This window comes from Lactuca serriola, chromosome 2 (assembly GCF_051521515.1).
Source record: "Lactuca serriola cultivar US96UC23 chromosome 2, Lser_US96UC23_V15, whole genome shotgun sequence".
NCBI lineage: Eukaryota > Viridiplantae > Streptophyta > Magnoliopsida > Asterales > Asteraceae > Lactuca > Lactuca serriola.
Genome location: NC_136409.1, coordinates 232,213,971 through 232,237,039, shown reverse-complemented (window position 1 = coordinate 232,237,039; position 23,069 = coordinate 232,213,971). Strand labels below are relative to the sequence as shown.

The 23,069-nt window shown below is 36.7% G+C and overlaps 2 protein-coding genes across 3 annotated transcripts; both read right to left on the bottom strand.

The window, feature by feature from the left end:
• Positions 1-6,670: 6,670 nt before the first annotated feature.
• On the bottom strand, positions 6,671-7,963 carry LOC145088873 (membrane steroid-binding protein 1-like). The gene is made up of 2 exons (XM_079027306.1): positions 7,583-7,963; positions 6,671-7,195 (listed from the first exon to the last, which is right to left on the bottom strand). Exons 1-2 carry the CDS (start codon positions 7,891-7,893, stop codon positions 6,808-6,810), a joined length of 699 nt encoding a protein of 232 aa, XP_078883432.1. The 5' UTR covers positions 7,894-7,963; the 3' UTR covers positions 6,671-6,807.
• Positions 7,964-10,925: 2,962 nt separating this feature from the next.
• On the bottom strand, positions 10,926-13,853 carry LOC145088871 (RNI-like superfamily protein). 2 transcript variants are annotated; one of them, XM_079027304.1, is made up of 3 exons: positions 13,695-13,853; positions 12,001-12,400; positions 10,926-11,781 (listed from the first exon to the last, which is right to left on the bottom strand). In XM_079027304.1, exons 2-3 carry the CDS (start codon positions 12,351-12,353, stop codon positions 11,220-11,222), a joined length of 915 nt encoding a protein of 304 aa, XP_078883430.1. In that variant the 5' UTR covers positions 12,354-12,400; positions 13,695-13,853; the 3' UTR covers positions 10,926-11,219. The 2 variants fall into 2 exon arrangements, with proteins under 2 accessions (XP_078883430.1, XP_078883431.1); XM_079027305.1 differs by lacking the exon at positions 13,695-13,853 and adding an exon at positions 13,540-13,685.
• Positions 13,854-23,069: the final 9,216 nt, after the last annotated feature.

Here is a 23,069-nt window from a genome sequence, read left to right as displayed (position 1 = left end):
GAGGCGGCATTAGCACTTATCGGTTGGGTGTAACCTGCAACGGTCCCCTTTATAGTCAAGCCCACTAGCATTTATGACTCGGCCAAACGGAAGCGACTAGACTAACAACACCCTTACAGGCTAATACAAGCCCCATAGATCTCAATGACAAGTTAACTAGCGACATTGTCTTCTTTCTCTTTGGTCTTCACGGTCACACAAAATTTTGGTCGTGACATTATGCCCCTCCATAGCTAAAAATATGGGGGCCTTTTATTATTTAAAAAAAAACAAGAAACTCTATCCATCACAACCACCCTGCTGACTTCATATTTAAAATATCACAAAAACAAAAGGCTCGACAAATTCTTCAAGAATCGATTCCTCTTCTTGTTGTTCGACAATCATGTGTGTAAGAATGGTTCCATATTTGAAGTTTATTTGGTTCTAGATTTTTAGAGTGTATGTAAGTTCAATATGTTAGTACTTTGAAATATTTAAAAAGTTTATTGGGTTTCAAAGAAAATTAGTGGAATTCAAAATGTTAGGGATTTGATTTAGCACAAATACTAGATGAAGGTCGATAGGAAGAAGATGGAAATATTTTTTTAATTACGTTTAGTCATGGTTTGTAAGTATTATGAGGTCCGTTTCTTTGATTTCTCTTGCATAAAAACATATCGGATTTGTTTATGTTTATGAGTATCCAATGACGACATATTTTATTTTCAATATTGTAACATCCCGATGATGAGGTACTTCTAATTTTGACCCTACAATTTATTTATATTGCAATTTGGACCCTAAGTAAAAGAAAGAGTGCAATGAGGGCCCTAGTGGCATTTTCGTAATTTAGGTGTTGGGGGAGTACGCCATACGTACGTGTGTACGCTAAGTGTAACATCCTGGATTTGCAGGTATTAAGATTATTTATTTTATTGAATAATGGGTTGTTTTTGGTTTGGGCCAGGATAGCTGGACTTTAAGATTTAGGATGAGAAAGGCATTACGCGGGGTGTACCATGCCAGGTACGCGCAGCGTACTCAAGAGGATTGGGCAGGGAGGCCATGCACGTACGTCCAGTGTACCAAAGGGTACATGCAGCGTACGTGCGCAGAGTCTAAAACCCTAACTTTTAGGGTTTGATCCCTATATAAAGGACCTTATGCCTTTGGTCCAGCCTCCCTCTCATCTCTAGGCAGCCACCATGAAAACCCTAACCCATATTTGTGTGTCCTTGTGATTTAGAAGCTATTTGAGAGTATCTTGGTGTAGTTTTGGTGCTTTGGAAGAGAAAGGAGCTTGAAGAAGGAGCAAGAATTCACAAGAGCTTGTAGATCCTGGAGATTGGCATCATTTCTGACTCTTTTGAGGTATCAAGTTCCAAACTTGACCATTGCATGATTAGATTTGTTTATAGGATTGTTTAAGATCACTTTTAGACTCCATTATTGAGGCTTCTTGCATCTTAATGATTTCAGACCATAAGAGTTGTCCTTTTGGGCTCTTGGAGGCACTAAGATTCATAAAAATCGGATCTTGATGGTTAAGCCACAACCATGCAAGTGTTTGATGGTCATAAAGCTTGTTAAAAGGACCAAAATCATGTTTTGACCCCAACCATGCATGCAAGCACATAAAGTTTGTGACTTTATGGATTAGGAGGTCTTAAAGGACTTGGATCTACATTTTAGACTTAATGAATTAATTCACAAATTAAGTCCCAAGAAAGTTGGCCAGTACACTAGGCGTACACCCTTGTATGTTGCGCGTACTAGGTCAACTCCCCGTTTTGATCAAGGCCAGCGTACGTTGGGTGTACGTGACAGGTACGTCGTGCATACGTAAGCATAGTGATTATATTGGGCTTTTTGGGCCTTAGGGATTGGCCTGGACTATTAGGCCCCGTAGCCCACTATGGAGTATAGTTATGGGCCTAAGAATTTGGAATTAGAAGTATTGGGCCATATTGGGCCACTCGAGATTATTTCATTTTGGGCTAAGGACTTATTAGAATTGTGAAAAAAAGGGTTGGGCCCAATTTAGAAAATTGGGCCATTAGTGGGCCATTAGGGAGCCTTTGATGGGCCATGAGTGCATTGGATTTAATAAGTTAGCATTAGGCCTTATGAATGGTTCAATTTAGGCCGAGGGGCTAAAATGGTCATTTTACCCTAAGTAGTGTTATAGATTCAGATTGATTGTCATTATGATTATGATAGTCAGGAGTCATCGGAGAAACTATTAGAGATCACTTTCTATGGGATTCGACACTCAACTTTACGAGGTGAGTCACCATCCAGTAGAGGTGGGTCTAAGGCACCAATGTCGGCCCACCAATAGGTGATTATGTATGAGATGATTGTCTTTGTGATAATTGCCTGGTTTTCCACTATCTGATATGCTTTATATGCTAGGATGCTCTGTTATATGTGTTAGTAGTAGTAGGGGTGAAATAGTCCCTAGATAGCGGTTGAAAGATATTGAAGGGTTAGTAAGTACCCATGCATGCCTTGCATTATATTTATGTTATGTTATTATATGGTAGTGGTAGGGGTGAAATAGTCCCCAGTAGTCGGTTGAGATAAACTGGCGAGTAAGTCAAGCACCCCAGAACGGCTTGACATGGGTAAGTCAAGCACCGCATAATAGCTTGACCTGGGTAAGTCAAGCACCCCAGAACGGCTTGAAATGGGTAGGTCAGGCACCCCAGAATTGTCTAGCAGTATGTTTGTTATATGGTATGTGGTATGATGGGGGAACTCACTAAGCTTCGTGCTTATAGTTTTCAGTTTTGTTTTCAGGTACCTCTTCATCGAAGGGGAAGGAACTGGCACAGTAGCAGTGCATCACACACACATATGATTTCCGCATTTTGGGAACCATTGGATTGTACTGTGACATTATTATTATTCCACAACATGTTTTATGGCATTTGACTTATGAGATTATGGGTTGATATGATATTGATGATGTTTTTCAGTAAACAATTTTATAAGCTACTTAATTAAAAATGAAATTTTTGGTCATGAAAGTTGGCATGTTACACTAAGCGTACTAGGGCGCGCCCTAGTACATTGGGCGTATATCTACACGCAGGGCGTACGTGGCAAGCATGCAAACCCTAATTTTTAGGGTTTGGCTCATATTTAAAACGCATTATAGCCTCATTCCCCCTTACTTCATCAGCCTCCATCCTCTTAAAATGTTTTTGCAACCTTAATCCCTATTATGAAGCATTTCTAAGCTTGAGTGTGTGTGTTTTGTGCTTTTGAAGAAGAAGGAAGGAAGGAGAGGCCATCTTGGAGGAGTAAAACTCTTAAGATCCAGGATTACACCACCTTTTGGCATCATTTGGAGGTATAAAGTTATGAACTTGGTGAAGTTTCTATTAGATCTTGTTTTGGGCTTGGTTTTAGGTCCTTTTTGTCCAAAATGTGGTGTCTCATGAGCATAGCATGTTCTTGGCCCAATAAGCCGTCCTTTTAGACCTCTGGAAGGGTCTTGAGTCATAAAAATGGGATCCAAATGGTTGGTTTTGCTCCATGCATCATTTAGAAGGTCTTAATTCATTAAGATGTTGAGTTTTGGTGTTTTAAGCACTTATTAGACATGCAAGGTCATAAAGTTGGAAACTTTATAACTCTTTATGATATTTTTACCATGGATCTGCAATTGGACGCATTAAGTCGAAGTATTATGCTCTTAATATGAAAAGAGAATACCATGTGAGTACGTCGAGCGTACCTATGTGTAAGACAAGTGTACTCAATCAGCCACCCCGTTTCCAGTCAATGCGAGTACGCCTCGCATACGCTCTCTGGGTTGACTCGGCTAGGTTGACTCAGTTGAGTTTGACCAAGTTTGACCAAGGGGTATTTTTAGGTAATTCAAAGGCCAAGAGACCCAGGGTGACCCGGATAGACTGAAGGCCTGAGAGGCGTACCAGTCAAGCCGAAGGCCCGGAGAACGGTCCAGATAGGCTGAAGGCCCGGTGAGGCGATCCAATCATGTTGAAGGTTCTATAGGCAGTCTAGATAGTCTGTAGGCCGGTGTGGCATTCCATTCAGGTTGAAGGCTGTGTATGCATGTTGTTCGTTATTATGGTTATGTGGTGATACTTTGGGGGAACTCACTAAGCGTTGGTTTATAGTTTTGGGTTATAGTTTCAGGTACTTCAGATGATTGTGGGAAGGCAAAGGCGTGACCGTACACATCCTCTTGTTTATGGCTTATGATCTTGGGAGACTTTGATATTTGGAAAATATTTTGAAAACCATGATTTGTAACAATTTATGATTTTGGGTTGATTTTAAAAGTTCAAATTTCTTGTGATTTTCATGGATGTTACAAATAGGTTTAATTTTATTTCAAGTTAATTATTAAATTCATTTGAATTGACATTTTTGACTTTTGAAGTAGGTTTGATCTTACCAATTTATGTAAATATCATGACATTTTCAATCTTAAACATACAAACTCACTAATATTAGAGGAAGACGAGAAGTCAGATGGAAGATAGGTCACCAGTGGAAAGGAGGCGATAAGAGGGGGTGTTCATTAGTGGAAAGAAAGGAAATAGTGTGAGTGTGGGGGAGGGGAAGGGGTGGGACCGAATTTTGTATATAGTAATATTAATTTTATCTAAACTAAATAATAGAGGTTGTAAATTATATATTTTAAAGTGACAAGATAGTCATTTCAAAATTGGTAGAGACCAAATCCTCAAACAGATAATAACTTTATGGATAAGTCTAAAACCAAACCACTCTAAAATGACTATTTTTGAAAGTTGAAATATTTTTGGACCTTAGCCAAAGAAATTGTATATAATAAAGACGATTTTCTGTTTTCAAATATATGTAAACATAGAAAAATTAAATATTTTCCTACATTTTCTTTTTATTTATTTTTCTACTTATATAAGATAATATCATATAGAATCCACTAATTTTCTCTCTTTAATCATATATTTTGATTTTGACACTTGCTTGATTAAGTGGATAGGAAATTACAGTACGGGGATATTTGATTTCTCACTTAATCATATTTTTTTTAACACTTATTTTGATAAGCGGATAGGAAAGTAGAAGAATATTTGATTTTCAAAAACATAAGATCAATATTAATTGAAAATTTTTATTAGTTTAAACTTAACAATTTAAAAATTACACAGTTAAAAAGATAGATTGCTTCACTTTCAATTAAAAAAACATAAACCTAAAATAAAACAAAAAATATATACAAATATATTTCTTGTTCACCAAATATAAACAAAGATTGTTATGTGTTTCTTTGTTACATTATTCCCTAACATTGGCTTTGTTGTTAGACATTAGTTTCTTGTTCATAAGATGGTAGGGTCGTCAAATATGTACAACGGATAACCAATCAAACATGTTACCAATCGAACCAAAAATGTTTGTAGCCAATATATTTGGTAGGTAATATCACACAAACCGAGTAACCATGATACGGTAGTGGTACAAATTTTTCAATACTACGGGATATATATATATATATATATATATATATATATATATATATATATATATATATATATATATATATATATATATGGTGTTGAAGATTTTAAGAGCTTTGATATTTTATGGTATTAGTAAAATTTAAAGTTTAAACTCGTGTTTATGTGTCCCGTTTTCTCTATAGCTTTAACTTTTGATTGGCGTGTCCCATTTTTTCTATGGCTTTAACTTCTAAGCTCATTGTAGAAATTAATAAAATCAATTTTTCAATCTCAACCATTACAAAACTCTTATCCACATTTCATAATGCTTAAGTACATGAAAACACTTATTCACAAAACTCGAATACATATTGGTATATACCATTACCACCATGGACAAACCAAATTTATTGGTAGCCAAACAAGTTGGTACCAACTATATTTGGTACGATATTAGTAGCAAAATTTTTATAACTATAATTAATATGGTATATTGTTTAAAAAAAATAACCGGTACCGTACCAATTCCTCCCCCTAGAATAAACCATCACCTTGGTGACCTAGCAATGGAAAGTTTTGGGAATCAAAAGGGGAGGTGACTCCTAGGTTTCGATCAAAGGGTGGCCACCAGCCTCCCAAGTTGATGCTTTAAACAACATGTGTGTACTACCGGATGGACGAAGGGACCGAAGGTTTCCCTTCCAGGTCACTGGTGATGACTCGGGTGGGGTCCTCGGTTATCAATAAAAAAGTTGTTATTGTAACTACAAATTGCATGATCTTCATCTTCTAAAATGTTGCTCGAGGATGAAGATGATATAGCATTATAGCTTTCAATTCTCACACTTTGTAAGCAAATTATTATAAATTGGGAGTGAAGCAGTTGTGTAAAATTGTAAGGGATTAAAGGGCTACATATCCGAGGGAAAAAATATGAAAGTTGTCATCGCTCTAAAATAAGGGAAGAGGGAATGTGGTGTGTGGCCCTTCCCCCAACCGGGGCCACCCTCGGGGCACCATGGCTCCACCTTAACACCCCGCATGGGGTGGAGACCAGAGAGAGGTATAAGAGTTTAGTCTTACAGATATAGATGGGCGGTGAATACATATTAGATCTCATTGCAACAATGTGGTGTTCAGTAGTGTTCTCTCGTGAAACATCTCAACCAAAACAAACTATTCCTATCAGTTCAACTGATAGAAATATAAAACTTGAAACAATATTTGATTAAGTTTTTTCATATAACACAACACCCATGTATCTTGACAAATACCCAATATGGTGGTCCCTATTATTAAAAGTAAAAGAAAATGAACAACTTTAAACCATGGTTACACCCATTTATCACAAATCATAAGCTCATTCTTCTTTATTGGCTTCACTTGTTACAGTACTTACATTTTCCGATGGAGCATCTTCTGTAACCTTATTGTGATGATCAGCAGCAACCACAGTGTCGGTGGGCTGGGCTGCACTGGACTCAGCAGGCTCAGTGGGTGTGGCCTCAGACTCAGAGGTTGATGACTCAGGCTCAGGTGCTGCTGGTTCAGGGGTTTTGATAGTTCCTACTTTAGCATACTTGCTCATGAATTTGTATTCCCAATCACGTAAGGCGTCCATCTCGAACATACCAAGACCACTGATATCACCTGTCAAATCTTTCTCATCAAATGACATTTTTGCAAGTGCTCTGCTAGCATCTTTTCCGGCGAACAGTGCATAGGGACCACCTGGTCCGTAAAACATTCTGAAAAGTACACAACAAATGAAAAAGGTCACCATAAAAAGGCAAAGCACTAAATCTGACCCACTATCCATGGTCCAACAAATTCACTAAAGGGACTTTATATCAAAAGTTAACACCAATTTCACATAAAAGGGAACCCCATCGATTTCATGACGATTATGTCCCTCTCCATGAGGTAAAGCATCAAGGGATCACATCAAACAGGATAGAAATCAAAAACATCACCGAAGAACAGAAAACCCCAAATTGCAAAATTTTGAAAGCACTAAATTAGTATCCGTCTAAGCTAATACATCATAACTTCAGTTCATATATCAATTACCGAACTTTAATTTATGTAACCAGCTTTAAATTATAAGAGAAATAGAGCGATTTACGAGGATGTACCTGCTTTGCGAGACATCGTAGATCTGACCTTTTATGGCCATAAGCAGAGGTTTCTTAGGATCGTTGCCGTCGTAAGCCTTCAACTCCTCTTCGGTTACCTCTCCGAGCTGAACCGGCGGCGGGAGAGGTTCCGACTCCTCGAAAGAACTAGACCTTGGTTGTACATGATGATCGGAGGAGCCACCGAACATAACGGAGAAGACATAGTAGATGGCAAGTCCTAAAGCAACTACAGTGAAGAAAGTGGTTGGAGAGAGTCCGGTATATGCGGTTATGGATTCTTTCAGAGTCTCCAGAAGTTCCACGGCCATGGCGGATTGATGATCGAGGTGTGGGTGTGAGAAAAGTTATTGTGAACGGAAATGTTGCTCGCCCTAAATTATATGGACAAAATATTCATTAAGATTCCATGTTAACATTAATATATTTTTTATTTTATTTAAAAAAAAACAAAACATGGAACGTAAATTATGATAAAAATATTTTATATATATATTGTTATTATTTAATAACAATATCTTATAGAAAAAGAAAAGTTTCATATCTAATTATGTTGCATGTTTTAAATTTTTATTAACATGACATTCTTATTTGAGAAAAGAAAATGTACATTTGGATTTCATTAAGTTAAATAGTCAAAAGTCTACTGACATTACCATGAGTTATCATATTTAAAATTGCCATTACAAATGCTTAGTTTATCTGAAAAAAGTTTTTAAAAGATATTAAACTATTGTTGTGACCTTTAGAAATATGAGAACACACAAGTATAGTACCGCATTAATATTTGAAATATATATTTCTTGTTCTGAAGATATAACGTCCCTTCTTATTTTCTCTGATATTACATTTTCATGAAATCTCAAAATAAAAAATTTACATAAATATTAATAGTCAATTAGATGGTATACAAAAAGAAATAAGTAATTGGTCAAAGAAGGGCAGCAGTGGTCCGATTTTGACAAACCTCCAAAGCCTTTGAAGTTTGAAGCATGTATGATGTATCGCATTAGTCTCAGCACACCATATAGGGTTTAGGCATCTCCTACACAACAGAACAAAAATCTTGTTGTTGCATCATTTTTGGATCATTTAACTTCAATCCAACAATATTTGGTATGACAAACAAATAGAAAAATCAAAAATAAAATTTCCGATTCAAAACTAATCGGACATCATTGACTAATTGTAACCAACTACTCTACATTTGTCATGACATCGATTGGTGGGGAACCAAAGTTATTTATGTCATTAATCTTATTAATTGATGTATCGATAGAATGTTTGTCAGGATTAATGAAGTAAACTTTTTTTAAGAAAATGATACACCTAGAGAAATAAAAAATAAATAAAAGTACATTAAACTTAATTATTTTTTGAAACGGCAAATTATAAAACACCACCACTAGCAAGTAGCTAAAACACGACAAAACAAACAATGTCCATATTTCCGAGACGGGTCAAAGGCGAACAAATCTAATATATCTAATTATAGAGTTGAGTATACTCATATATTTACACTAAATGTATGACAATGAAATAACATTATTTGCAATCTTAAAGGGGAGATATAAATCTTTTTGAACACCTTGTTGTTTCCCGAAGTCTAAACACCATAACAAATAGTAGTTTATGGATGTGATGATATTGCGTCCAAGGACGGTGATCCCAAATGACAGCAAAATCGATGAAATCAACCGCTACGAAAAATTGACAAATTAGAATATCACACCATTTTAGCACCCATTCTATAGCAATCTTAGCCGAGTCGCATCTGATAAGCACATGGTCGATTGTTTTATTTTCTTCACTGCAAAGAGCACAAAAAGGAGATTGAATGTTGACCCCAAACAGTCTAGTATTTCGTCAGAATCAAGAGAAATTCTTGGTTGATTGTTGTATCCTCTAGACAGATCCCTACAAGGGAAATTTCTGTCTTAGGACACTACAATTTGCAAGCCTCAATCTACATAATTTCGTTTTTTGTGTTTCTGTTGTAAACATAAACCATCAAGTATGTTTTCTGTAAACTGATTCTTGTATATTTCATGTATATATCTCAATTTCGTTTGTTTTATTTCAATTAATCTTGTTGATTGTATATTTATGTCATAACATTAATTACTTTCGGATCTCCCGTTTGATACGCATTTTTCATGTTCAAATAGATCTTTCTGGTTGAATGGACTGGAAAGACTGTTTGATTTGCACAAAAAAAAGGATATTTCCTGGTAAGATATGTCTTTCCCAAAAAGCCCTAAAATCATATATTTCTGACTGAATGGGCTGGAAAGACAATTATACATCAAACCTTGTGTCTTTCTTTCTTACTTGGATTATTAATTTTTTTAAATAACTTTTTTTTAATTTATTTTTTATTTTTTTTCATCATTCAGCACAGTCAATCAGATATACAATCAAACAGCATGGTTTTTTTTCCAGTCAGAAAATTTTCCTAGACAACACTTTATCAGACAGCACTTTCCCAGACAGAAACTATCAAACGGGACCTAAGTCTCCACCACCATTTTGTAATTAGAGCTAGTTTTTGAGTTTTTAATGAACCAACTCCAAGGCCCCTTTACTGTTTGAGGCAATAACTTTCGGCCATGCAACCCAATGTATTTTAGACTTTTCATCCCCTCCACCCCAAAGGAATTACGCCTTATTGCAATATAATCAGTCGTTATGTTGATTCCACACTCTTGGGGTTTTTTTGCAATTTAACCAGTCGGTTTCTTCACAATATTAGGATGTATAGAAACACAAAAAATGGAACTCGATACCCTAAAGGAGCAAAAAAAAAAACTCATGAAATGAAGTGTTATCATATTCACTACCATTATCACATTTGAGGAAATTGACGGTACATCTTAATTGATTGATTTTAATTTATGTGGAAAAATGAAGGAATTTGATAAAAACGTGAATGTTTTGTTTAAAGGGGTAGTCCCAAAGAAAATGCGAATTGTCAAACATTACAATAAAAAAAACTCATCAAATTCAATATTTTATTTATTACGAGGAGTGAATTGTCTACAATGATGCGACATCCGTTACCATCATAAATAAAATGAGAGTCATGATTACTAGAAAAGGAACATGAGTACACTTGTAGTTCCATGTACATGGTTTGTGGCTTGTGGTCCATAATCCAACCTTGGCCATTCAACCAAAAAAAAACTATAGCAGCAAGGTGAGCTGGTCGTTTGAATTGAGCCTGTTGAGTAAGTAACAGACTCACATAAACCTTTTTAAATAGTCATTTAAAAACTCATGTGATTTTCCTTATCCTTGTTAAAAAAAAAAAAAAAAAAAAAAATCAATCTCTCCAATCTTGTCGTTTGTAAGAAAGGCATCTAAAATTTAAGACAACAATACATGTATAAAACAGTAATAACCCTAAGTACTTAGGATATGAGACTTATGAATGAAAAGAAAACTGCACGAAACTTGTCCTAAAAAGCACCAAATAATACGAGGGCAGCAGCAGCTGAACATCTCAGATAAACCCCTTGTTTGGTGTGGTGCAACCTAACCATAAATGTATCCAATTATATGTTTCTCCATATATATACAAAAAGCTAATCAAAATCATCCACCAACATCTTAAATCCATGATCAAAAACCCCAAACCTCAAACCGCAAGACTTTTGACCTCATCTTCCTTCCACAGCCCTTCTTCATACTTGTACCACCTCACAAGCCCTTCATCAAGCTTCATTCTGTGACACATGATACACGATTCATCATCCATGCATGTCAAGAACTGTCGCAACCTTGAAGCCTTCTTGAAAATCGAATCATCGAGCTCGGTCACCACTTTGCGAGTTGCAGGTGGTGGAGGGGCATCTATGATGAGAGAATGAGATATGTTGAGCACTTCAAGGTTCTTTAACCCGTTTAGGATCAATAAAAGGGCGTCCTTGTACACAATGGAGACACGAAGGCTTAGCACTTTTAGGTTAGGGACACAACGGATGAGTGTCTGCACGCATAACATGTCACATGGCCCCATGATTTTGAGTTCTGAAAACTTCTTGCAGTGCTTTGAGATTTCTTCCATGAAATAAGGTGGATTCGCTATGCTTGGCATTGTGAGGGATTCGAGATTATTCCACTTGCTAATAGCCTTGCATATACCCGTCCTTTTTATACGGTTCCATGCAGGTAACACCAAGCGCTTCAGATTTGGCGTCCTGCATAAACAATACAATAAGTGACATGACATAACATAACAGGTTAAACTGTGTTTGACATGCATTGGACTGGGACTGAGACCGATGTCAATGGAACAAATATTTCCCTCCTTATCCCACCTTTAAGGGGTGGGACAAAAGATTGAAATCTTTGTTCCATTCAGTTCAATGTATGTCGAACACAGTACAGCCTGTGGGCCCTGATGGTTGAGATGATACCTTTCAGCGGTGTAGGTCAACTGATCATCGCTGACGTAGAGATTGAAATGGAAGATCAAAGTTGTAATGCTTCCACGGCTAAGATTCAGAGCGATCTTCAAAAGCCGTGTGAGTTGTTTATCGGATCTTCCATCGACATAAACATAAGGCTCGAGGGGAATCTTTATGAAGTTGGATCTCAACATTGATAAATCAAGAGTTTTCCATAATAGGGGATCACAAGCAGCTAAACGCCATGTGCTGCAGATATGACCGATACCAGAAGTCAACTCAAAAACATCAAACCTTTGAAATATCTTCACCAGAATGTCAATATCTAACTCCTCCCACTTTGTCGTTTCATCATGTTCCATTCTTGACTTCTCACAGAAATAATCCAGTCTTGCAACAATCAACGGACCTAATTGATGCAAAAAGTTAGGTTTTTTAGTTATGTATCTTTTCACAAGAAAGACCAATATTAGCTGATAAGGCTTTGTGAGATTGCAAATAAAAAAAGGTTGAATGCAAGAAATAGCAATGTACTTTTATTTGTTCCTATTACAACATTGTACATATACTTCATCACATAAATATATATTGAGTAAAACAAGAGAATTAAACATTTTTAGGCTTGGGCGAACATATAATTCATCTAGTAAAGGAAATCAACATTTATATGTCAACTATGGTAATTGTTTCTGCCACAATCTTTACACAAAAACCAAAACTGAGGACATGTATTTTCCAACTAGGCTTTTCCTGAAACATATTAGGGAACTACCCTTTTATCAAACATTACGAGCATTTTTAGAACAAAAAGGAAGTTATTGTGCGCTTCAGTCTCAATGTAAATTGGAATTCAGCAAAAATCCTTGTCGTAATTATAGCCAATTTTGGGATTTGTAAAATACTAGTGCAAGATCGGCGTCAGAAAACACAGGGCAATCAAATTTAACTGCGGTCTTCCTAATGTTTCTAAATTCGACTTTGATCGACGAACAGATGGAGAAATTAATCATTATTACACTGAGAGGAGCCGAAAGCCCCAACATTTTTATACAGATTGCTACAGCTAACCACTTGATTCTTACTTAAACATAATCGATCGAAGAGTATGACATAATTAGCTTAAAATGGAGCAATTCGCATCTAATCCAAACCCCTAATCTACAGAAATTATAAGACCCCATCCTCGTAATTAAAGCCAATTTGGGGGTTTGTGAAATTCTAGTGCAAGATCGGCCTCAAATAACACAAGACACTCAAATTTAACTGCGTTATTCCCAGTATTTGAAAATTGGAATTCGATCGACGAAAAGATGGAGAAATAAATCGTTATTTCACTGACAGGAGTAGAAAGCCCCAACCTGTTAATCAGATTGCAACGGGTAACTACTGGAATTCTTACTTTTACTGTATCGATCGAAGATTAAGCAGAATTAGCTTGGAATGGAACAATTCGCATGCAATTCGTAAATAAATTCACAAAACTTAACATTCAAACTTATGTTAGACATTTGATTATTGAGGTTAACATCCGAAAATCGAGACGCATACCAGAAATACCCGATTCCTGACAAGATCGCACAAATCAGTCTCGATTCGATTGAAAAGAAAGAGAAAAATGATGACAAGTGGAACTATCAGATACACAGTAATAAGACATGCGAAACACGTAGGGGGGGGAAGAGAGCGAGAGAGGAGGGACATACCTAGAAGCTCTTCTGCTTCCTATTCTCGAACGGGCCCTTTTCATTTAGTCGTAGGATTCGACCTTTTTCTATTGAAAAAGATCGGAAATTACGGTAATTGATGCCACGTTAAAGCTGGAACCCCTGGATCTTGTGTCCAAACGACAATGGGCTTCCCTCCGGTAAAATCTAAATTCGATCCTTACCAACAAGCCAAGGCTGTCTATTTTTCTTAAAAAGTCATATAGTAAAATAACGCAAGATTTCCTTTTCCATTCTTTATTTATTTAATATACAGTAAAATAAAATACCAAAGTTATCAAAACCGGATATATTATCAAATAATCAAATGTTATATGACCGTGCTAAGGTAGATTCTGGACATCCTTTATTCACCATACGACCGTTCCAGCAACATGCTCATGTCGACGCAAAAATTATTTGTAACCACCTCCATTAAACATGTTTTTGAGTATACTTCACATAGAGTATGATTTTGGGAGTATTTTTTTTTTTTTTTTTTTTGGAGAATTCATCTATTTCATATCAAGAACAATAATTTTTCCTAACCTTTTAAAATATTATATTTGCCAAAACCATTTTTTAAACATATTTTAACAATTTATAATCAATTGTTATGTCTAAAATCATTATAACTTCAAAAAAAAATTACCATATTACCCCTAAATATTAAAACCCTTCTCTCTCTTTAACCTTCTAAGGTTTAGAAGTGTACGTATCCTATAATGGTTACAGTCCATCGATCTTTGAAGAGCCAATTTGTATCTAGTTGTCTTTGTATATAATCTAGTCTAGGTGCTAAATATACTTGGTATAGCCATCTTGTACTATATTGAAATCTATATCATGTGATAAAACATTAATTATCTGTCATATCCCTAAATTCTTTTGTTATTGTATACTATAATTCTGGAAATTGATGGGCATCTTGGATAACTTTTATGGTCAGGTCAAGTAGACACAAGAAACATTGCATCTAAACCATTATCAAAACCTCTCCAAATGGAACATGTTTCCAATCAAGGCTCATCGATTAGTATAGGCCAATTCAAGCCATAATTACATTCAAAGTGGAAAGATACAACATGTATCATTTTCCAGTAATCTCTAATCTCTTTATTTATCAATTCCAAACAAACGTGTAGTTCATATGGATGCGTATGAATCCACCTCGTGTGTCACCGAATTTGCTATTAGCAGTAAATAAATAAATGTAGGTATAATCCAAGACTAATGGTTGATCAATTTTATGCTAAGAAGGGGTTTAATATTAAAGGTTAATATGGTCAGTTTCTATTTAAACTATAATGAGTCTTAAATATAATAATCAATTATAAATTGTTAAAAAGTATTTATTTATTTTTTTCAGGCAAATACGATATTTGTTACATTTGGTTCAGGTATTATTATTTCTCAATATTTTAGGGTTTTTGGCTGGAACTCGACGAGTTGGGGAGCTCCAACTCGTCGTGTAGAGATTTATTTGGACGCGGGTTTAAGGACTCAACTCAGCGAGTTGGGGAGCCCCAACTCGACGAGTAGACGCCGGAAAGGAAAACCCTAATTTTCAGGGTTTGCACCATATTTAAAGGCCTTAAGCCTCATTATTAGCCCCCTTATCGCCCCTTTGTCCAGAGAATTCCTAGTTCGTGCTTTTCCTACCATTTTGAGTGTGTGAGAGCTTAAAGAGTGCCTTTTGGTGTTTATGTGAAGAAGCTTGAAGTGGTTGGTGTATAGCTAAAGAGAGAGGTTATAGATCCGGTGTTTACTCTATTGTGCAACCATTTTAAGGTATAAAGTTGATACCTTGACATTTTATTGCTTAGATTCTCTCTTATGAAAGTATATGGTCATTTTTAGCTTATCTTGGGGTCATTCTTGGATTTGAGCATGTCATGAATGTAACGCCCCGTTTATTCAAGTAAATTTATAAATGTAATTCCTGGATTAGTTTGTAAATAATTTTGGAGATTTAGGGTGGTTTGGTAATTTCTGGATTCAATTTGAGATAAATCTTGAGGGAAGGACTAAAGTGTAAGTTTCGGATGTAATTTGAAAAGGATTTTAGAATTGGGGGTTGCTTGGTAATTTTTAGGATCTAAATTGAAAGGAATTGGGAGTGTTGGGGGCTGAAGTGTAAATTACAGACTTGTTTTGAAGAGTTATGAGAAGGAGGGACTGGAAGTATCAATTTCGCTTGAAGTTTGAATGAGCACGGGATTGAACTCGGTGGTATATCATTCCCGTCATAAGGTCATCACTCCTAAAACCCTAACCCTATCCTTATGAAACCGCCGCCATGCATGCCCCTCCAGCCGCCACCGCCGATCTCAGGTCCGATTGCCATCCCTCCACCTGCAACCTTACCGTCGGACGCCACCCAACAGCCCCTGATGTCGATGTCGTTGTGTGCAACCGTAAGAGTCGACGAAAACCAAAGATGGAAGCCGAGAACGTCGTCGGATGGTCCAGGAGCGATCAGGAACTTCTCGGTATGCCAGTAGCACTTGATTTATTCATTCTACTCTTCGATTTCAACTTCGGGATCATTGTTGTCGCCGACAACGACTTTTGGTCACTACCCCCCCCCCCAGCTTGTTTCAGCGTCGTTAGCCGCCTAGTCGGTGGTGGGAGCGGTGGTCTCGTGTCACGCAAAGATACGTGTTGCTGTTGAACCATGAAGTGTTGTGAGATTGTTGCTGGCCGGAAATCAAGGAAAAGAACCACCATGGCCGCCTGTCATGGTGGTCGTCGCTACTGCCGCCTCCCGGTGATGTTGTCACCGCTGTGAGCCACCAAGCGGGTGGCTGGGGTGCACATCGCAAATCAGAAGCCTGTATGTGTGGGTTTATTTCAATAGAGAAGTGTGTGGAAGTTTATTTGGCCGGAAAAGCCATCACTACCACCGTGAGGTGGTGGCTGCCGCCACGAGCCACCGCCGGCCACCATGGTGTGGTTGTGTGTGTGTATGTTAGTTAGTTAGTGTTGTGTGTTCATTTTGATTAAAGCATTATAACTGTAATTGCCAAAAGAATAATGAAAAGAAATGGATCCGCCGTCGTGAGCCGCCATTGACCACCACTACCTGAGGTGGTAGTGGGTGGTGCCCCTCAAGCAAACCCTAATGGGCCTAGCAAGACCCTAATGGGCTTAAAGGTTAATTTTGGGCCTATTAGGTAATGTTTGATTGGAAACCCTAATTGTGAGAAATTAGGCCTTAGACTTATTGGACCCATCTTTGGGCCATTGGGATTGGAGTGTGTATTAAGCCCAAGTCACTCCATATCACTTATCTAGTAGAGGAAAGGACTTAATGGATTAAGTCCTTAATGGGTTAAGTAAGAAACACTTAACCCTAGTTATCATTTTATGTGAAACCCTAATTTCACTTGGGCTTTGTGTTGGGCCATCCAAGAACAAGCATATAGACTAGAATAATTTATTAGGCTTTAGGGTAAGGTCCATATGAAGGATTGGGCCCAATTTGGAAAATTGGGCCATAGATGGGCCATATTTTGGGCCTAGATGGTTGTGTGATATTGGGTCCTTAGAATGAGACATGTTGGACTGGACTTATCAATTGGGCCTTGAGGGAAGTCCATGTAAAGGCTTGGGCCCAATTTGGAAAATTGGGCCATATGTTGGGCTTTGATCCTTAGTTGACTTTGGGCCTATGGATTTGGGCCTTGGGCTTGGGTAAGCCAAGCTAAGGGTAATGTAGTAATTATCCAAAGTATGTATTTATAGTATGTGTTAGAACCCAATTATTAATTAGGTGTCATTTTGGTGTTGACAGTTCGGGAATCTGTCATCCAACAGCTAGGGTTAAGTCTGCGGGACTTCAGCAGTATGAGATTGTGTCTACGGGACTTCAGCAGTGTGAGGCGAGTTTCCTTCTAGTAGGAACGGGTCTACGGCCACTATGCCGGCCCGTTTAAGTTAGCAGTAGTTCCGGACTTCAGTCCGATGCAGTAATTCAGTATGCTTGGTGTCTTTGTGATACAGACATGGTATGAGTTATGTGTTCCGGACTATGGTCTGATGCAATATGCAGTATATGTGTTCATATTATATGCTATGATTATGTTATGCTATGTTCAGTTAGTTCCGGACCTTGGTCCAATGCAGTAGTTAGAGTGCTTGATGTCTTTGTGATTCAAGCATGTTTTGTGTTATGTGTTCCGGACTCTTTCCGATGCAGTATGCAGTATATGTGTTATGTTAGTAGTTATGATTATGTTATGCTATGTTCAGTCAGTTTCCGTACTTCGGTCCGATGCAGAGGGCAAGGCCCTGGTAGTTCCTGACTTCGATCTGATGTATTTTCCGGACTTCGGTCCGATGTAGAGGGGCCCTGGTAGTTCCGGACTTCGGTCCGATGCAGTTTCCGGACTCCGGTCCGATGCATAGGGCAAGGCCCTGATTAGTTCCGGACTTTGGTCCGATGCAGTTTCCGGACTTCGGTCCGATGCAGTGGGTAAGGCCCAGTAGTTGCTTTATATGTTATTGTATGGTATGCGGTAGTTTGGGGGAGCTCACTAAGCTTCATGCTTACAATTTCAGTTTTGGTTTCAGGTACTCAGTTTTCAAAAGAGGAGCTCGGGAAGATTGCAGCGCACACACCATTTGTTCAGCCTGGGATGTTTATACTCTGATATATTTGACAGTTCTTATGATATTTTGAGATACATAGCTTATGATTTTTTTACATGAGGTTTATCGACTATGGTTTTTATTATTAAATTAAACGAAATTTTCAAACTGTGATTTTGGGATGTTACAATAAAGCTATGAATTCAGATATGGACATCTTATGGCCTATTTCGACTTAAAGTTGCCATCTTTATCTAGTCTTGGCCCTCCTTCATGTCCTAAATCCCTTAATAAGCTATGTTTGAGTGTTTTAGCCCCCTTAATGCCATGCATGGACATAATGTTAGCAACTTTACATGGTATCTTCACCATAGGGGATTAGATCTATAGTTTAGGGCTTTAGACTCGCTGGAAAAGTGGTTGAATGTGTTAAGACTAGGAAAACTCGACGAGTTTCCTTGCCAACTCGTCAAGTTGACTCGGGTTTCCCCGATCCTATGGACATTGTGCGAACTCGACGAGTTATCCTGTCAACTCGGCGAGTTGACTAGAGTTTTTATCGATTTTGCTGAGAACTGAAGGAACTCGACGAGTCAGCAATTGCACTTGACGAGTTGGGTCAACATGGAATGTTGACCTTGACTATTGACTTTGACTTGGACCAGGGTTGACCAAGTTTAACTTTAAGGGTATCTTTGTTAATTCAGGATTTTATGGAAGTTAGTTGTAGGGTGGTTGTAGGCGGTTGAGTTCGGAGTTGTGAATTGGTATTGGATCTTACCAGTTCAACATTTCTTGAGAGGTGAGTCTCCTCACCATACCAATGGGTCGAAGGCACCTAGGCCGACCCATTTTGTGATATGTGGTACACTAGTTGGTTATGTGCTATGTGGTATACTAGTTGTCTCTGTGATATTTATATGAAAGACCATGGGGGAGCCCATGGCACTTGGATATCAGACCATGTAGGGGAGCCCATGGCATTCCAGGTAAAGACCATGGGGGAGCCCATGATACTTGGATATCAGACCATGTGAGGGAGCTCATGGTTTTCTAGGTAAAGACCATAGGGGAGTCGATGACACATAGGTGTAAGACCCTGGGGGAGCCCATGTCATCCTGGAGTAAGATCCTGGTGGGGAGCCTACGACATCCTTATAGGTTATATGCATGCCTTATGTGATTGATATGGGTTATGTGATTGATGTGGATTGTGTGATTATGTGGATCATGTGGGGTATGCTCTGGGAACTCACTAAGCATTAAGCTTACAATTTGTTGGTTGTTTCAGGTACTTCAGGATCTAAGGGCAAGAGCTCAACGTGATGGCACAACATGCACTCTCTAGCATTTTATTTAGGACACTCTGATATTATGAATAATTCATTTGATGTTATAGATTTTGAAAACAAATGTGAATGGAAATTTTATATCTTATGAAAATGATTTTATTATTTAAAATGAAAAATTTTATTGGAAATTTGGGTTGTTACAATATTTTAAAAGTTAAAAAGGATATATACGATATATAGATTTTTAGTTGAATGAATATGATATTTTGTTATTTAATAAGGGCATATACAAAATTCACCATTTTATTATTTATGGTTGTTTGATAGTTGTTTATTGATTCAGAAATATCCATCTGACTAAATCAAATGCCTAAATGGGTCTGAGGTCTAGAGGTCTAATTGAGTCTGTCTCTGAATTGGACCATGTTGTTTGGTATGCATTTGACTGATTATGCTGAATGATAAAATGATTGTATTATCCTTTTGTTCTATTTGTGTTGGATATAATGCATTTGTTTAATAAATTTTATTCAAATAAATATGAAAATTTTAATAAAAAAAAAAGATTCATACCACAATAACTTACACCTTGTTCTCGAGTTTTAAAATAAAAAAAGAGGAAAAGAAATGGAAATTTTGTATCTCCCAAATAATTGTTTCTGTCTTAAGACCCAACATTATAGATATGAGCCTCTCATGATACTATGTTCTCAATCTAAGTGTGGTTGCCCTTTCCGTTCTGTGTTGAAATCAAAGTCCAATTTTGAGTTTTTTTCAGTCAAACATTGCTCTTATATACGATGATTGCATATCTTAGCATATTTCTATTTGGGAAATTGAAATCAACAACCCTTTTATTGTGTGTGTGTATGTATGAGAGAAAGGGGTGGGACCCTTTGTAAATTATATATATATATATATATATATATATATATATATATATATGTGGGAAAAGTGAGTATACCTTACAGCAGGACATAAGCTTAGGTACCTAATTATCAAAACTACGTAGTTTTGATTAATTATTTTATTTGATGAAAAAGAAAAATGTTATTTTCTGGAAAAAAAAACAATATGTTCTAATTTGTTTCCTTATTTTTATGAAAATAGATATTATATCTTCCTTCTTTTTCGATTGTTGTTGTGATCATCATCGTTTTGAAAAAAACGATTACCATACGACTTTGCTGCTTGAAATCGGATTCTTAATAACTCACGAAACAAAAAAGGTTCAAGAATTGAATTGGATTTTGTCATACGACTTCTAATTGAAGAAACAGAATTTCACAAAATTGGATTTTGTGGTATTCTTAAAGAATTCAGATTTCAAAGGATTGGTTCAAGAAATCGAATTGAAGAAATTGCTTCATGAAATCGACCTCCTTCAAAAACTACAAATACTCTTGTTTACGGTAAATCTTGAAATCAGATTCCTAGTAAATAAGGATTTGCTTTTTGAAAAAAAAAACAATTGCCAAGGCTTTGTTGTTTACTGATTCAGAATTTTAATTTTGGGATTTCGTTTTTCATGTTTTCAGAATTTTAATCTTGGATATTGTTGTTTCCGGACTTTGAAATTTGTTGATTAGTCTTATTTGTTCAGAGATTTTAGAGTTGGACATTGTTGTTTTTTTAGAGCTGGACATTGTTGTTTTTTAGAGCTCCATATTGTTGGTTGCTCTGAGTTCTCTAAAACGTAAATAGCCGATGTAATTAATTTTTGTATATTCTTCGTTCTCATTAGGATTTTTAAGTATAATGATTCAATCTTTACTAATAGTAAACAAAATGGTGTTAATCTTTTATTTAGAAACATGGATCCATGGTCTTGTGCAGGCTATAATGGTTGAAACCGAAGCAAATGATCACGCTATTGAACTACATGTAACTTAAGATATTGACACAAATGATTTCATAGAAGCAACACGTGAATCTGAAAAAATTAACGATGTTGATGTGAGCATTGAGAGTGACGAAGATGAAGTTAATGATGAAAGTATATTGGGAAAAGTTTTCGATACCATTATTCGTTTTTACATGGATTTGATATACGTAAAAATGACATATTTAAAAGCTTGAAAACAAATGAGCCTTTTTGGAAGATTTATGTATGCAACAAAGAAGGGTTCAAATGGATTTAAAAAAACAATTCAAGTGAAAATGAGACAAAACGTCGTAGAGATGTTAGAACCGGATGTCAAGCAAGGCTTCGAATTACAATATAGAAGGATGGGAAATGGTTAGTGGACTTTTTTAATGACACACATAATCATGAATTGAGCATGACACCAACGAAGGTGTCGAAGCATCGATCTCATAATAAGTTCCACCGTTCCATGGAATCTAAATCTCTTATGGTTGAACTTGGACAATCAGGGTTGAAACCTAGTATGGTTAAAAAGGCTATTAATGCAATGAAAACCTCAAATGAAGCTGATGTTACTTCAAAGCAATGTGTTGATGTCTTATCCGAGCAACGAAAACAACATAAAGGAAAAGAGTTCTATGGACTTATAAAACATTTTCAAGATAAAAAATTAGTTGATAATGACCAGTATTTTGTCGTGGATTTGTGCGATGATGGGTGTCCTAAAAACATTTTATGGGCTGATGGAAGATCACGAGATGCCTATACAAAGTTTGGAGATGTTGTTGTGTTTGATGTCACTTATATGACAAACAAATTCAAGATGCCTTTTGCTCCCTTTACTGGGGTGAATTATGATGGACAGTCTATACTTTTTGGTGGAGCATTGCTAGAAAACGAAAAGGAAAAAACATTTGAATGGTTATTTGAGCATTTCCTCAAATGTATGTTTAACAAATATCCGAAAGCAATTATTACTGATCAAGACAAAGCTATGGGAAATTCAATAAAAAAAAGTTTTTCCAAACACGCATCATTGTTTTTGCGAATGGCATATCAAGAAGCATGAACCGGAACACCTCCGACCTTATATTTCCCGTTATAGTGGTTTTCAACAATCATATAAAGAATGGGTAAACAATGAAACCATTTAAGAATTTGAAGCCACGTGGGAAGTTATATGTTGCAAGTACAAACTAGAAAGTAATTGTTATATAAGTGGCATGTATAATCAACGAATCCATTGGGTTAATGCTTACTTTAAGGATATTTTTTTGGCTGGTATGTCCACAACAGGACGAATTGAGAGTATTAATTCATTTTTTGATGGATTTGTTAACTCAAGCACTATGTTGAATGAATTTGTAGTACAATATGACAAAGCAGTTGTGTAACGAAGGGCGGCCGAAGAAGATGAAGATTTCAAGACTATGAATTCGAGGCCGGTTCTGTCCTCAGTACATCCAATCGAAGCAAAAGCAGGTGAGTGTTATACCTGAAAGATTTTTGATATTTTTAAAAAAGAATGGATAGAAGCTAATAATAACTTAACTCACGAGATACTAAGCAAAAGATAGAAGAAAGCAAATATCAAGTTGGGCGACTAGATGTTGATAAAATGTA